Source organism: Mobula hypostoma, chromosome 22 (assembly GCF_963921235.1).
Source record: "Mobula hypostoma chromosome 22, sMobHyp1.1, whole genome shotgun sequence".
Classification (NCBI taxonomy): Eukaryota; Metazoa; Chordata; class Chondrichthyes; order Myliobatiformes; family Myliobatidae; genus Mobula; species Mobula hypostoma.
In genome coordinates this window covers 26,188,545-26,205,591 of record NC_086118.1, presented here as the reverse complement: position 1 = coordinate 26,205,591, position 17,047 = coordinate 26,188,545, and the positions used below count along the sequence as shown (strand labels likewise).

The 17,047-nt window shown below is 41.5% G+C and overlaps 1 protein-coding gene across 1 annotated transcript in view; it reads left to right on the top strand.

Moving 5' to 3' along the window:
• The window catches only part of usp43a (ubiquitin specific peptidase 43a), a 484,729-nt gene extending 467,894 nt beyond the window's left edge, over positions 1 to 16,835 (top strand). Inside the window, exons 14-16 of the mRNA XM_063074321.1 lie at positions 8,062 to 8,220; positions 13,555 to 13,713; positions 15,049 to 16,835. Coding sequence (XP_062930391.1) covers positions 8,062 to 8,220; positions 13,555 to 13,713; positions 15,049 to 16,310 — 1,580 coding nt within the window. The 3' untranslated portion in view covers positions 16,311 to 16,835. The remainder of the gene's footprint in view (positions 1 to 8,061; positions 8,221 to 13,554; positions 13,714 to 15,048) is intronic.
• Positions 16,836 to 17,047: the final 212 nt, after the last annotated feature.

The following is a 17,047-nucleotide window of genomic DNA, read 5'->3' as shown; positions in this document are numbered from 1 at the left end:
GTGCACATTCATCTTATCCTTGCCTCTTTTATTTTTATACACCTCTATCAGATCACCCCTCATTCTCCTGTGCTCCAGTGAAAGAAAGCCAATTTTATCATTGCTCAACCTCTCTCTATAGTTCAGTCCTTCAGGTCTTGGCATCTTCATTAAGCTCCTCGGCACTCTTTCCAGCTTATGGCATACTTCCTGGAGCAGGATGACCAAAACTGAACGCAGGGTTCTAAATGCAGCCTCACCAACGTCTTGCACAACTGCAGCATAACCTCCCAACCTTTATACTCAATGCCCTGAATGACGAAGGCCAGTATGCCAAAAGCTGCTCTCCCCATCCTGTCTAACTGTGGTGCCAGTTTCAGGAAATCATGTACTTCTACTCCTTGGTCCCACTGTTCAGTACTCTACAGGGCCATACCATTCATTGTGAAAGCCCTTTTCTCATTTACCTTCCGAAAATGTAACACCTCGCAATTATTATTCCTTAGCCTACTTACCCAGCAGATCAAGATTCCTCTGTAATTCCAAATACGCTTCTTCACTGTTGATGAAACCACTTTATTTTAGTTTCATCAGCAAACTTACCAACTACGCTAGAATAAGTGGGGCAAGGGTTGATGCTGCTCGTGCATGGGGGGGGGCACGGGGCTTTGTGGCTCTTACATTGGCCTTGGGGAACACCACTAGTCACAGGTCTCCTGTCCAAATCAACCTTCTACCATCTCCCTCTGCTTCATACCTTCAAGCCAATTCTGTGTCCAACTAGCTAGCTTTCCTTGGATGCCTTGAACTCTAACTTTCCACCTTATCAAAGGCCTTACTGAAGTTTGCATATACTCCATCTACTGCCCTGCCATAATCGATCATCTTGGTTACTTAATCAAAAACTCAACCACAATTCTTCAGCAATGATCTCCCACCCACAGAGCCATGCTAACTGTCCCTAATCAACCCATATCTTTCCAAATGCTTGTGTTTCTTATCCCTCAGAATCTCCTCTTCTACTCACCTACTGGGCTAAATATTAGGCCTAATGGTCTGTATTGCCCAGTTTTTCTTTGCAGCCCTTCATAAATAAAGATTCAACATTAGCCACCCTCCAGTCTTCCTGCACTGCATCTGTCACTAATGATGTATTATTATATATGCATGTATTTCAGCCAGGACTCCACAATTTCTTTTCTAGATCTCCACAATGTTCTTGGAAGTTCTTTCCACTTACAGTATAACTTTTAATTTCTTGAATTGTCACTGTTATTTTAACAAAATCATGACACTAATAATACTTGAGGTTATTGCTGCTTGCAGTACCTTTAATTGATTGTGTTGTAATGTGTGTAAAAGTGGCCATTGTACTCCTCAGTAATTACAGTCCTATATTAACAATTAATTGTGGTTCTGTTTACAGAAGTCCATTTCCGTATTTGGTCACATGCAGCTTTGCAGCTGTCAATTGATTAATTAACTAGCATTACATCCTCAAGACACAGTTTGGACTTCATTTAGCTCTTTCATGCAATGATAAATACATCTTCATTTTACAGACCATGGTTCCTGGGACAGCAGGATGGCAGGCAGTTAATTAAATGCCAGCCACTCTGCAAAGATACGCTTCAAGATCAGTCAGGAGTTTGATAGGAACTGACATAATATGCCAAGTGGGATTAGTAGCAGCACTGATTTTTTTCAGCTTTACAGACAGCTCTAGATCTGAGGAGCTTGTGAAGCAGATTCAACTGTCTGGAGGAAGAAGTGGGCAGCAGTGCCTGATGCAAGACTTTGGGACAGCTTATGGGAATCTCTAGAGAGATTTCAGGAACTGAGAAAAGATACCTCAACGTCATTTGAGACTGGAGAGAAGCCAGTGCAGTATTAAAAGTTTTGTCAGCACTGTCAGACAGGATTTGCAGGGCACCTACAAAACTGCAAAAAGATTGAAGGGGTGGGGGGGTTTGGAATCTGATCTGACATTGACAGGATTGAGGGATGGGAGGATTGGTAGCACTGATAGAGGGTGGGAAGAGCTACCTCTATTTGGGAGACTCATTTGCAGATTGTGTCCCACCGGCCTCCTGAGAAGGCAAACATTGGAAGTAGAGCACAGGCCAGGACACAAGAGAATCTGGAGCAGCAAGCAATCTGCTGGAGGAATTCAGCAGTCAAGCAGCATTAGTGGGAGGAAAGAAGATGTTAACGTTTCGGGTTGAAACCCTGAATCCAGACTAAAGTTGGAGAGGTGAGATGGCCAGCATCACAAACTGACAAATTTAAACAACCAAAATAAAACTCTGGCCCTTTCTCTAAATCTGATCGTACCATTTCTGTACACAAGATGGTGGTCTAGAAATTCAACCATATTGCACTCTTCCTCAGTACCCTGCACATGAAATAAAGCATCTTTTTTTGTTTTGGGAATGTGTCATGATTCCAAATGTTTCTAGGTTTACTTGCATCACTGCACCATCAGTCACATATTACCCATTAATATGCTGCACATATTACCCATTCAGAGCGTCAGAGCGTTCACAGGATGTGGGCACAGATGGTCATGGCAGAATTTATTATCTAACCGTAAAGTTCCACGGAAAAGAAGAGGCATCAAAGAATTAACCATATTGGAGAGTCTGGAGTTGCATTTAGGCCGCACTGGGTAAGGAACACAGGGTTCCTTCCTGGGAATATATTAATGAATTGGGTAGGTTTTACATCAGCATAGCAGTTTTAGTATTAATTTTACTCAGGCTAATTTAAATTAAGTTCTGCTTGAGTTCCCCAGATGCCCCAGGTGGGAAGTGCACTTGTGCTCCTAGATTGTTGGTTCGGAACCCCAACTGGGGGACCCTAAATACAACGAAAGCCCAGTTTCTAGACACAGCTGTCTTAACTTGAATAGTTATCAGCTTTGTTAAATTATACAGCAGCTAAGCACAGCAGAATCGGGCAGTAGTGAATGTAAATTGAAATATTGAACCAAAGTTGCTGAATATTGACAAGGAACTTGACCACTGGTGTGAAACATCAGTTTATTTGACATGGTTCTTTATTCTCTGAGTGTATTGTTGTCTGGTGATGAAATATTGTCTCTTACTGAGAGAATCCCAGTCAACATGAGATGTGATAGGCTCAGATACTGTATCCAACATTGGTATGCTGGTCATATCACAGCACATTATAAACCCTTCAAAGAAAAGGTACCTGTATCAAGAAAGAGAGTCACTATAGGGTTAAGACTTAAGGGGTTGAATAGAGTCATTGTATGTCATGTTTCTGATACTCCATTACAAAGACAATTTTTGGGGACTAGTGTTACAGGTCCTCCCAGCTTACGAATGCTGTTCAGCTGGGACATTCCAGTAGGATGGATTTCCCTGTTGCTACCGGGCTTCTTCTGTTGAGTGTGAACTCAGTCCAACAGCCACATGTCCAACTTGCAGACTTTTCAGTTCACGAGTAGTCCACAGGAACTGAACCCTGCCAGAACCTAGGAGTGACCTGTGTTTCAGGATCCGAATCGGAATCAGGTTTAGTATCACCGGCATAGGTCGTGAAATTTGTTAACTTTACGGCAGCAGTACAATGAAATACATGATAAGTAAATATGGAGAAGAAAAACTGAATTACAGGAAGTATATATATATATATGTCTATTAAATAGTTAAGTTAAAATCAGCAGTGCAAGAAAAAACAGAAAACAAATAGTCAGATTGTGTTCCTGGGTTCAATGTCTGTTTAGAAATCCAGAGGAGAAGAGGGGAAGAAGCTGTTCCTGAATCACTAAGTGTGTGCCTTCAGGCTCCTGTACCTCTTGCCCGATGGTAATAATGAGAAGAGGGCATGTCCTGGGTGGTGGGGAGTCCTTCATGATGGATGCTGCCTTCTGACCAGATCTCTATATTATACAGCTACAATGTGATTGATTCCACAATAAATACCATGGACTAGAGCAACTATATCATTGCAGGACAATCTACTGCTTCACCACTATTTTATATAAGAGTGATTATAAAACTGTAGTCTGCCTTAAAAGCAAGTAGAAACGTACAACCAAATAGCTCCTTAAGCATTTCATCAAGTACCAAAACTTGGCTTTTTATGCTGTGCTATTACCAGAGTTGTAATAACAACAGGAAGTCATCTTATCAGATTGCATGTGGAGGAGTCTGTTATCGACTATTTCCCGATCATATCTACACCCAACAAACCACACCCCTGTGCGTCTTTCTTTCTCTGCATAACAAATTATGAAAATGAACTTGCACATCTTTCACAAATTCTAAAGCAAATTTTATTTTGCATCCTGCTACACGGAGAGGGAGGAACCATCAGTCGGTAAATGTGGTTAAAGACAGATGTACGGCTTTACAACTTGTACATAAATGAAGACAAAGGTGATGCACACTAAGTTCAGCATGTTATTTCCACGGTAATAAAAGTGTAACTTTCTCATTCCTCCTTGCAGTAGCCTTTAAATCAGCTGATCAGTACCTTCTCCTTCCTCACTTCTCGATTGTTTACTGGATGGTTTACCTTTAACTCCAGTTTTATATTTTGAATTATAGTCAAAATATCCATAGCAATGACACTGAGAAACCATGAGGCTTTACCCTGGTTCTTCCACTTCATTTATAATGACAGACCACCAACGACAATCTGAAAACATTTGCACTCTGTAGCCACTTTATTAGGTATAGGAGTGGAGCCCAGTGTCGTCTCCTGCTGCTGCAGCCATCCACTTTAAGGTTTGGTGTGTTGTGCTTTAAGAGATGCTCCTCTGCAAACCACTGTTGTAATGCAGTCTGCTGAGTTCCTCCAGCATTTTGTGTGTGTTGCACCATTGTAATGTGTAGTTATTTGAGTTACTGTCACTTTTCTGTTAGTTTAAACTAATCTGGCCATTCTCCTCTGACCTCTCTCATTAACAAGGCGTTTTTCCCCACAAAACTCAAAGGTTTCAAAGGTATATTTAATGTCAGAGAAATGTGTACAAATATACATACTGAAATGATTTTTCTTCGCAACCATCCATGAAAACAGAAGAGTGCCCCCAAAGAATGAATGACAATGAAATGTTAGAACTCCAAAGTACCCCCCCCCCAGCTTCCCTCCCTCCCACTTGTAAGCAGGAGCAAGCAACAATACCCCTTCCCCCACCGGCAAAAAAAAGCATCGGCACCCACCACCAAGTACTCAAGCGTGAGCAAAACAACAGCAAAGCCACAGACTTGCAGTTACCCCAAAGACTATTTGTTCACCCGGTATTCAACATACCACAGGCTCTGTCTCTCCCTAACAAGGGAGAAAGAGGTGTCTCCATTTCACAGCGAGAGGGGAGACAATACAAACAACCAGCTGGTTTACAATGTTAAAGGTCCATTGCGTCGTTTTTTCTGAGCTCTGTGCCCAAAGATCTTGGGTCTCTGGGCACACAGCCAGAGATCTTCCATCTCCAATGACACACTGATCTTCTGCAGAGGCACGGACCTCTGACCACCCCATCTCCAGAGCCACAAAATCTCAGTCTTCCAAAGGCGAGCGAAGCTCTTAGGCCAAGCCCTTGGCGTGCCAAATAACAGCCAGTCGTGAAACCCCGAGAGCGGGTCCCATTCCTGCAAAGAACCATAGTCAGCATGTAACTCCAGGTTGCTGTCTTCAAAAGGACCTTGAAAGGGAAAAACATTAATGATGGAAATAGAGCTGTTTCCGATGATGCAAGCAAAGGAGTCGCCGTTAGGCACCATTAACCCTCCTAAGCTCCTCCCCCTAACTGGCACTCACTTGATTTTTTTTTTGTTTTTCTCACCATTCTCTGTAAACTAGAGACTGTTGTGCATGAAAATCCCAGGAGATCAGCAGTTCCTCAAACCACCCCATCTGGCACCAACGATAATTCCATGATCAAGATCACAGCAATGGAATCTCTTGACCATGTGTGCAAGCTTTTATGCATTGAGTGGCTGATTAGATATTTGCATTAATAAGCAGGTGTAAAGGTGTACCTAATAATGTGGCCACTGAGTATATATCAATGCAGGTCTACCCCTCTGCTATCTTTCACTGACTCTCTGTCAGATTGCTAACCTGACAGAAATGAACAGCAATCGCACAACCAGTGGTATCTGGACAACAGAATCTAACGCTAACATGTCAGCGCTATTAGTCGCACCATTGATTCAAGTGGTGGCTTTATCTGATTTCACAGACCTTCTGATCATTTGAAAAACAGTTTAAAATGTTTCTGGTAGACTGAGACTGTCATTGTTGTCTGGGAAAGTGTTTGGCTTAAATTTGAACATCAGGGACAGAAAGATCCGTTTCTGAGATGCAACAGATTGATTTTGTGTATTATGAAAACCAGCTTGCATCCATTCTTGTTAATGACCTTTATTGTGCTTTGTAACTGTTAGAATGCAAATTCATGAGTTGAATGTTGGAAATATTTATACATTGTGCCTTTGTAGAATATGAATAACAAGATTCCAATCATCTGTAGTTACTCGTAACAAACAATCCACTGAATGAATTTAGTAGGCCAAGCAACATCTGTGCGGCAAAAGGATTTTCAACGTCTCAGCTTGCAGGATTGTAATTGTAGACTCTTGTGAATCCATCTATATTTGTTATCTATTATTATGTCTTTCTCAACATAAGCATTTCCCAAGGTGATTTGTAATCAGTTAATTGTGTACGTCATATGGTATTTTGGTGAAGTACACCGTCCAATTTACAGAAAGAAAGAACAACGATAGCATCGACTGAATGATACATTCATGGTGTGACACCGGGGCAATCCCCTACACTTCCCTACATATCCCCATGTCCATAACAGATGAAATGGGGTCTTGCTTACCACCTTATTTCAAACACAGTATCTGCTCAGTCACTTAGATTATTACTGAAATTAAAGTTGCATCAATGACCTTCAAATTTGGAGGAAATGGTCTTATCAACAAATAAAGATTGATGTCATATGGACTGATTCAGTCGGCTAGCGCACACCTTATCTATTTTGAAACTTCAAAACACACTCTTATGGCCTGCTCTGTGTAGTGACTGCAGAATCAAGAGGATATCTTGTCCCTAAGGTGCAACATTTTTGGAAGAGTAACGGTGATGTTGAGTGATAAACCTGTGTATAAGTTATGTGACTCTTTTTGGTTGGCACCATGGGACAGCTTTGGTGGTATGTTAACAATCCATGCCCATAGAGAGGTGCAAGCTAAAGTCAAAAGGGTAACAGGCGTATAAAGTTAAATTTTTAAAGTTTGATTAATTTTTCTCTCATTCATAAATCTTTTCAAGCACACACTATTCCTGTCAAAGGAGAAAATGAAATGAGTTTAATCTCCAACTTAGCTACTCTAAAGAAAAAAACATTTTTCATTTGCACTGTACCCATCAAAAAGACTAAACTTGCAAAACGTTCTGAGAACTGGTAGGTCAGGGCAGGGTGGGGTGAGAAAGCTCAAAAACATCAACGTTTAAAGTTTTAAAAATCACAAAATATCAACATTGACTTTCATGAGAAGGCCAGTAAGACCATAGGACGTTGGAACAGAAATAGAGTCTGCTCCAATGCCTGATTTATTATCGCTGTCAATCCCATCCTCCTGCCTTCTCCCTGAAAGCTTTGACACCCTTATTAATCATGAACCTATCAACCTCCACTTTTAATCATACCAAGTGGCTTGGCCTCCACGTCTGTCAGTGGCAATGAATTTCACAATTTCACCAGCCTCTTGCTAAAGAGATTCCTTCTCATCTCTGTTCTAAACGGACATCCTTGTCTTCAGAGGCTGTGCCCTCTGGTCCGAGACTCACTTAACAAATGGCCTTCAGCTTCCTGCCGATTCCTTGAGCTTACCAAGTGATAGAAAGCTATATGTGGGATAAGATGGAAGGTCCAAATGTTTGCGCTGCTTCATTAACTGTGTACATATATTATAATTGCAAAATAAATATCTTAAGAGATTTTAACTACTGAATGAGCCTATTGTGCAATTGGAAAGAAATGCATTGGAACAGCTATTTGCTTCTGATTTATTGATTTCACTCTGTGTTTACCAGCATTCTGCAGAAACTCTGTGGACGGGCAGTGGTATGGTTATGATGACAGTAATGTAGAATTGATTCCAGAAGAAGAGATCTGCACACGTAGTGCCTACATACTCTTTTACCAAAAAAGGAACACCATTCCACCCTGGTCAGCCAACAGCTCTGTAACAGGTGCGTGGAGGTTTGTTACAATCATGACATGGTATTCAACGGGCCACTCTTTTCAGTCTAATGTGCTTGGAAGTGTCTACAAAATACGCAAGCAGTTGACCAAATTGGTTTCCTGATAACCTACAAATTGATCATGAAAGGAATGAATTCAAGCACAGGGTGAGTAGAGAGGAGCAGGAGAAGGAGGGTGTGTTAATGATGATTGGGAGAAAGGATCAGAATTAGGAGGCCAGAAAGAAAGATAATGAAGTTAATGGTGAAGAAATTGGAGAGAGAAATCTGCACTGTTGAGAGATGGCAAGGTGGCATTAGAAAGAGGTTTGCAGAATGGGAAGATAATTGGGGAAGGGCAGAAAGAAGAGGGGAATGGTGAGTCGTGAATGGGGAGATGTCTTTTAGTGGCATAATGCTGGTTGGATAATCAGTGCATCGACACCCAGAGACTGGGTGGGATTGATCATTGACAAAGGGAGCTTACCTGGTAGAAGACTTCCTGGTAGCAACCCAGGTAAGACTGAGCACCAAAACTGGTCTCACCCATTAGACCTGCTTCAATCTGTCAGGCATTTCATTTTCAGGCCCAATCTCTTCATAAATTTTGCAGGTAACAACAAAACAAGTTTTTGCGCTGCTTGCGTTCAGTGGCTTTCCTGCATATCTGTGTTGTACACATGGAGAACTCTCACTAGAGCTGTGACTTGAGCTCCAATTATGACCTCATAATGCCAACTTTGGACTACACTAGAAAGGTTGCAGAGGAAATGTCTAAAAACTTCTAGAATTGAAAATTGTAATTATGAGCATAATTCAAATAATATAAAGTTGTTAGAACACAGGAGACTGGGGGCGACTCAATTGTGGATTATACAATTATGAAGAATCTAGACAGAGTCAATAAGAAAGATCTATTTCCCTTCGCAGATGGGTCAAAAAGAGTTGATGTAACTGGTAGAAGGATTAGAGGGCAGGTGAAGAATTTTGTTTTCACCCAGAGTGTCATAGTGGTTTGGAACTTGCTGTCCAATGGTCAAAGCAGAAACCTTCAGCACAATTAAATAGTAGTTGGATGTGTAGTTGAAGAGTCACAAGTTACAATGCCATGGATGTGGTGCTGGTAGATGAGAATAGGTTTGAAATGTCGCTCAGAGAAATTTGGTTATATATACCAACCAAGGTTTCTTTTTAAGGAATTCTATTTTTTAACATATGAAAAATGTTGTGCATGTAGTAGAATATGTAGTTGAGTTAGCACACAACACAGAAAAGGCATAGACTATTGTTTGTACGTGCTACAAATATTTTGACAAGCAATGGCTCTGCAGACAAGTGAACACAGGATGTTACACTTAAGCTTCTGAAATTAAAGATAGGATTTATTTTGGGTGTTGGTTCATGCAGAGTGACTGAGCTAGGTTTAGAGTACTTGAACTGCTGAGGAAGAGGACGTGAGATAGCATTGAGCTGGGAAAGTGGTTGATTGAATTGGGTCTTGATTCATGTTATAGATTGGTCACATTGAGTAAGGTACACTTCTGTCAAAATTGGTTAATGGTAAACAAGCTAACGCCAAGATGTAAGTATGTGGCTATGTAGGACAACAGGTTGTTGTTATGAGCAAAAAGATACGTGAGATAATTTGCAACCTTGGTGAAGAAAGATGCACCCACAAAATGGCTTTATCAATGTACAAGTGCTGTGCCACATGCTTTTAATTTTGAAAAGCAAGCGCAGCTATCACTGAAGCACCAGACAGTTGTTATGTTGCATAAATCAACAATATTTTCACAGAAACAACAAATTACCAATAGATTTTGAAATGGAAATTCTTGATGAATTTTGCACCAATTTTACTTTTTCGTGCTGAACACTGAAAAGTTGACTTGATCTGTCATCCTGAAAGTTGATCATTAATACTGATAACATCTGCTGTTAAGGAACATTTGAATACAACTCTTGCCTTAATGAGGCTGCCTTTTCACATTTGAGAGACAAATGAGCAACTAGCCATACCCATTGTTAACTATGATGATACAATAATATATATGCATTTTATATTTGTAGGACAGAAGTCTCAGAGCAACTTGCTTTAGCTGGGTGTCTGGTTCATTCACAATGATAAGGAGTTAAGCAGTAAGGCCTTCAGTCACTGTTCAAGTTTGCTTGCAGATCTGTAGTTTCCTATGTAATTGCTGTGACACATTAATAAAGTATTTTTCCAAATCAACAAAAAATTATTTCAGAATAAAATCCAAGTGCTTTTATAAGTTAGATTTTTAGCCACGAAAATAACAGAAATATGGAGCTCCTGCTTATAAGTGTTTTTAGTTAGTGTAAACTTTGCCAATTAGTGAATGAAGTATTTGCTCTTCACCAACCTATTCCTGAGAGCTGCCTTCTTCAGAAAGAAAATTGGGTCCTGTTTTACATTTGCAGATCAATTTTACATAACTGAGAAGTGATCTGCAGAACAACCAGAGGTTAAAGTGATGGGGATAAGCCCCTTTGTTCAGCTTCTTTTGCGGGCCCACTTGTGGCTTAAGATCTCTATTGGGTCTGTGGGTTTCTGTAAATAAAATAAAGTGAGGCATTTTATGTTTAAAGAAACTTGTAACACATTTCATTGAACTCCAAAGCCTACACAACAAAAGTGCACTAAAAAAATTTTTCACACAATAACGTCATCACATCAGACCAGCCTCTTAAAGCGAAACCCCACCTCAATATTGGTGGTTATGAATTTTGTACATTTCACCCAGTTATGTTAACCTACACAGCCCCCCCCCCCCTTAGAATTCACTAAAACCGGCATTGTGAGCCTGTCTGGAGCTCGCATGAGCTGCCTGGTTTGGGTCCTGTGTTCCATGGGTGGAGGAATTACAGGTGCTGCTGGCTCGTCCAAAGGTGCATTGATACGCTCATGGTTATGTTGTGATGGCAGGGGTGTGGCAGCGGAACACTGCTAATCTTGGTGGGCCCGTTTAAGGCGACCTACCAAAATACACTTAGGTTTACCCCTCTTGTCTATGATAGAAGTCTTTTTGCCCCGTAACAAAACGGGGAACGGGTCATCGTAAGGGGGCCCAAGGCAATGTTGGTGTGCATCATGACGGACAATAACAAACAAGGCAGAATGTAGGTCAACAGGTACCCAAGAGTGCTGTAAGACATGCTTGTAGTTAGGAATAGGTGAAAAGGAATTGTATTTACTGAGGAGGCTGGAATACTGTTGAGAGGCCAACAAGGCAGTTGTAGCATTAGGAATGAAACCACCTGGCACTTGTAACAGCAGCCCATATACTATCTCAGGTCCTTCTTTGGAGCAGCTCTGAGCTCCAGAACGACCCATGGGAGCCGACAACAGTCAGGGAAGCCCTCAGAGCAGCCTTTAAGGAGCGGTGAAACTGCTTGCATGGGCCATTGGACTGCGGTTGATACGCCGTGGAGTGATGTACCCTAACGCCGAGGTTCTGGGTCCTCGCAGCCCGGAGTTCTGAAATGAATTGGGGACTGTGATCAGAGGAAATAACAGATGGTGTGCCAAACCGAGCAGCCCAGCTGCTGATGAACACTTAAGCCATATCTGCGGCTGTTGTCGATGCTAGAGGGACGACTTCTGGCCACCTGGTGATACGGTTCACCATGGTAAGGAGGTGCGTGAAACCGCCGGACGGGGAAGAGGACCAGCAATTCACATTGACATGATCAAATCATCGCTCAGGGACCTTCTGAACATGATGATTAATTTTTGCCTGATGACACTCCACGCAAACCGCAGTCCAATCATGCACGTCTTTTCTGAGGCCATGCCAAACAAACTCTAGTCCAACCAGTTTCTGTGAGGCCTTCTGGCCCCGATGCGAGAGGCCATGTATGGAATCGAAAACAGTCTGTCTCCAGTTTGCGGGCACGATGGGACAATGGCAAGCAGTTGAGGCATCACACAGGAAAGAAACCCCAGCCCTCCTGAACTTAATGTCAATCAAGCGCAAGCCCGTGTCTATTGTTGGGTAAGCCTGGACCTCTGGGTCGGTAACTTGGTTGGCTGCCATGCCGGCATAAGCCACCCCTATGTGTACAGGCTCAATGGCGGCCGTGAGAGGCAATCGACCACAACATTATTTTTCCCCTCGTTGGAGGCCTTGCTGACGGGGCTTATTGAGGTAGAGAAAGGAGGAGGAATGATGCACCACTGCCCAGCTGAGTGTAGACTATCAGCCATTTTAGCAAGCTCCCTATAGTCCATCATGGGTGCATTAGTGAGGCCTACGTGAACTGGATCAGGCATTTGTTGCATGAAGAGTTCCTCGAAATTAAACAAGGATGTTGATTTGCCAGGACAGAAAGTGTGTGGTCCATTAGCTCCAAAGGCTTACCATCACTGAGACCAGGTAAAGAGAGCAACTGTTTGGTGTGCTCAGACTCCATTAGTCCAAAAGTCTGTAAAAGGTGAGTTTTCAGCGATCAGTATTTATAGTGTTCAGGCTGACTCACCACTCTCACAGCCTTGGAATTGCTGAGCGACGCTGCCACGTAGAAATATTCGGTGTTGTCAGCGGAGGTTTCTCGATGGGCGAGCTGGGCCTGTGCTTGTACAAACCAAGCAATGGCATTTTGCTCCCTAAACTCCAGCAGTTTCAAAGCGACTGTGTTGGCCAACATACTCAATAACTCGGGAATCGTCCTAGAGCATTGGGTTTAACAATGTAGGTTTCCAAAAAGTGAGGCGTTTTATGTTTAACAGAACCCCTAACACATTTTATTGAATTCCAAAACCTACACAGAAAATGTGCTAAAAGCCTTTTACATAATATCATCATCACATCAGACCAGCCTCTTAAAGCAAAACCCCAACTCAATGTCGGCGGTTGTGAACTATGGACATTTCTACCAGTTACGTTATCCTACAGATCTCATAAGACTCTGTGATACTTCCTTAGCCTGGACTACCTGTGCCCTTACACTCCTCATTTCAACCCTGATCATGGGCCCTTATTTCCAACACCTACTAACCCATCACCACTGGCCATGCAATAAACCTGTCCATCAGCTGGACAGGAGGCATAACATCACTAGGACTTCCACGCTCAAGATAGCCAGGATCTTCAGCCTAATACAGCATCACTCACAGCTAAATTTGGTAAGTTATTTAGGAAATTATGAACATCAACTTGTAAAGAAGGGGAAGCTAACGAACTAATTGCTCATTTCATCCCAAAATGTGATTGAGAAATGTAATTTCCAGATTTGGCCAGTGTTGTAGCAGACCCAGAATGCTTCATAGAAGTGCTATGGTTTAATCTCGTTGATCTTATTTAATTATTTCTTATCATGCAGGTTCCACAAGTTCATCAATCTCCGATCATTGGCTTAACCGGCTAACTGGAGACAGCAAACGAGGGAGCCTAGTATCTCGAGGGTCCACGAATTGCACATCCCTTCCTTCATCTCCAGAATCTCCTGTCTTCCCTGATAATCCGATAAAGGATAAAAATGGTACGATGAATTCAAAGTAGGGACCTCTGGTCATTACTGCTAGGGGCAGGGAGAGAATTCCTCAGTACTGCTTAACCATGACTGAGGACACAAGGGAATACAGATGCTGGAATCTGGAACATAAAATGAATTTCTAGGGGAACTCAGCTGGTCAGGCGGCATCTGAAGAGAGAAACGGACAGTTGATAATTCTGGCTGAGACCCTTCATCTAGACTAAAAGAGTGAAGGGAGGATAGTCGGTAGGAAGAGGTGAGGGGGAAGGCTGGGGTAAGAGCTGGCAAGCGGTAGATGGATCCAGAGGAGAATAGATTGATTGGCATTTGAGTCAGGTGGGGGAGGGAAGAGTGGAGAGACCAATAGAGGCTGGGAGATGATCAAAGGGTTTAAGATGACGGAATCTGGTAAGAACAGGGATGGTGGGAAGTTGAGAACAGTGGGAGAGGGGGAGGAGGATAGAAGTTTGCAATGAGTAGACGGAGTAGGTGAGGAAATAGAAGGATACTGGGTTATAGGGGTCATTTGGAAAGAAAGGGGTATATGAGAGGACCTGGATAGTTCAGAAGGAGACAGAAAGAGATAGAGGGTAGCACATTACCTGAAATTTGGGAATTTAGCATTCATTCCATGGCATTGTAGACAACCCAAGTGGAGTATGAGGTGCTACTTTGTTAGTTTGCATTTGGCTTCACCCTGTTAGTGGAGGAGGCTGAGGCCAGACAGATCAGTGTGGGAATGGGGAATGGTAGTGGGAAATTTAAAGTAAAAAACACACAGCCATCTTCTAGTCCACAACATGAAGTTCAGGATATGAATTGTAAGGATTCTCTTTGTCACTCGCATGTGCAGCAGATCTGAATGCCACTCTGCTGTTGTAGATCAGTAACTCAGCGGCTTTGACATCACCTTTTCTGAACTGACTGGGCACATTGAGCTAGAAATGGTCAATTTAGGGAACAGGTTGGGAGGCACACCTTCTCTTGTCAAAACTACTAAACTGCCTGCCCCATAAAATCCACCTGAACTATCTGGAAGAATCGGCTATTCCCACAATGGTCTTATTAGCACCTCAGAACCCATCAAGTTTGCAGGAATCAGTTCATCTTCAATCCCAAAAACAGCTGAAGAAGAAAATATTCAAGTACAAACTCTTGACCCTCTTCCATCTTGTAGTTTTCTTTTCTTCATATAAATGTCATTTTTGCAATTTTGTAAATTTGTTACTAGTAAAAATAATATTCTCTAGTGTGCCAGCTTTTGAAAATATTAACTAGAGAAAGTAAGTTATTTAAGTTGTTTGGAAAACACTTTTACTGACAGTCTTCTGATCTTCCTAGGAGGATTTGAACTACGTCCTTTTGTACGTGGCATTCAAGGAAGGAGCATTAGTATGAAAGGATCATCTTCTGCTGCTGCACCTAAAAATGCAATTCTTAAAAACACAACTCTACGTTGGTCACTGGGATCCAAGGACAGACCAAAGTCAATGCCTGGTGCCCTGGTTGAGTATTTGGAATCCGGCCGTAGACCCAGGTGCACAAAAGAGTCCATTGTCCCAATAATGACAGGTTCTACTGACCTTGACTCTTTGCCAACCACAGACAAGCCAACACAGCTTAATTCAGATAGCTATGTTGACAGTACAAAGCAGACAGGAATGGGATTGAGTGTAGATTACTGCATAAATACTGCTGGAAACAGGGATGGAAATGCGCCCATTGAGCGAACCTCCGACTCTTCAAACAACCTTCAGAGAAGCTGTAGCAAAGAGAATTCCATAGATGAAAAGACGAGTACACTGAAGAGAAATAGTAAACAAAGAGGCCCTGGAACCTTGCAAAGAAAATCATCGAAACTAACAGTTGATAAATCAGAAGGATATAAAGGTACACCACCTGTCAAAACAGAAGAACCTTTACAACCAAGAGATGACAGAATAAGTAAGAGTATTAGTGGATATAGTATTGGTTCTGTGAGCAGCTTGGCTCTAAGTGACACTTTGAAGAGAAGAAAAGGACATCATGGTGTTGAGAAGTTGGAAAAATCTCCCTCCTTGAGGAGCACGGATGTTGAACCAATTTCAGCTTTGATCTTTCAAGAAGCAGAGAAGGATAGTAAAACTGAAGAAGCAAAGCTGAATGATCGAAAGTTTACATTTTTGAAAACAAACTTTTTGAGGAAGGATTCCAAAAAGCAAAGTGAATTTGACAAATGTCGGACTGTTGAAAATATCAGTGGATCATCTAGAATATCTCTCTCCAATGGAGCATTGAGTGGTAAGCAGAGGGCAGACTCTATAAATGAGTGCAGGGCAAAATTAGATGTAAATGGAGCCAAAAACACTGCAAAATATAGAGAAGGATTAAACAATGGCAGACTTGGTATTTCAGGACAAGAAATTCGACGATCACAGAGCTCATCCAATATAGTGGTCAAAGATGACTTGATCTTGAAGAGATCAACATCACTTCAGAAGAATGGACCAATTTCTCACCAAGCTAGAAACCTGCATATGGAAAAGTATGGTACAATGCAGAGGATGAGATACAGTACTTCTTCACTCGGAAGGAAAAAACCTGTGCCTGAATCAAGTTTTTAACAACTGTGGATTGAATGAACATATGAAGTGATTGTAGTTTTATAATTAGCTGCACTATTTTTCTGTTCCTTGTTTTACATTCTTCAATTAATATCCAATATTTGTAAGTAATGTTTGAAATTTTACACCTATCTAAAGACAAATGTAAGATTATATAGATTTGTTAACTTTCTGTGATATGAGCTCAGATGTTTCCCTTTAATATAATTGGCTTATTTTAATCAGAATGCAATAAGATTTTAATGTAGCTGAAACTCAGATAATATTCAAAATCTACAGCAAGCTTATTAACAAATTTTACTCACTAATTTGTTATAAAAGAATACTTTTGTAAAAAAAAAAGTTTGTATTGTAGATACATTTGAATGGTGTAGGTATAAACAAAACTATCAATATTTACTGAAGAGGAAGTCTTTTTGCTGCCTAAAACTGAATGTCATCTGTTAACATCTATAATGTATTAAACCATCTTTATGTAAAGGAACATGGCACAAAGTTTACTATCGATTAAACATTATCAGAGTACTGAACATTTATTGTAAAGTGCCTGTTTTATTCAGGAATGATCCAAGTTCTTCAAACTTTAAAGAGTCATTCTTCCAAGGTTACTTTCATGATGCTCATGGTTAATGTTTGAACTGACATCCACAAACCCATCTGCTGATGCTCTGCCTAAGTTGCGATTCTTTTTCTGCAAGTTTGTTCAAGATATTTCAACTTTACGATGAGATTGGTCT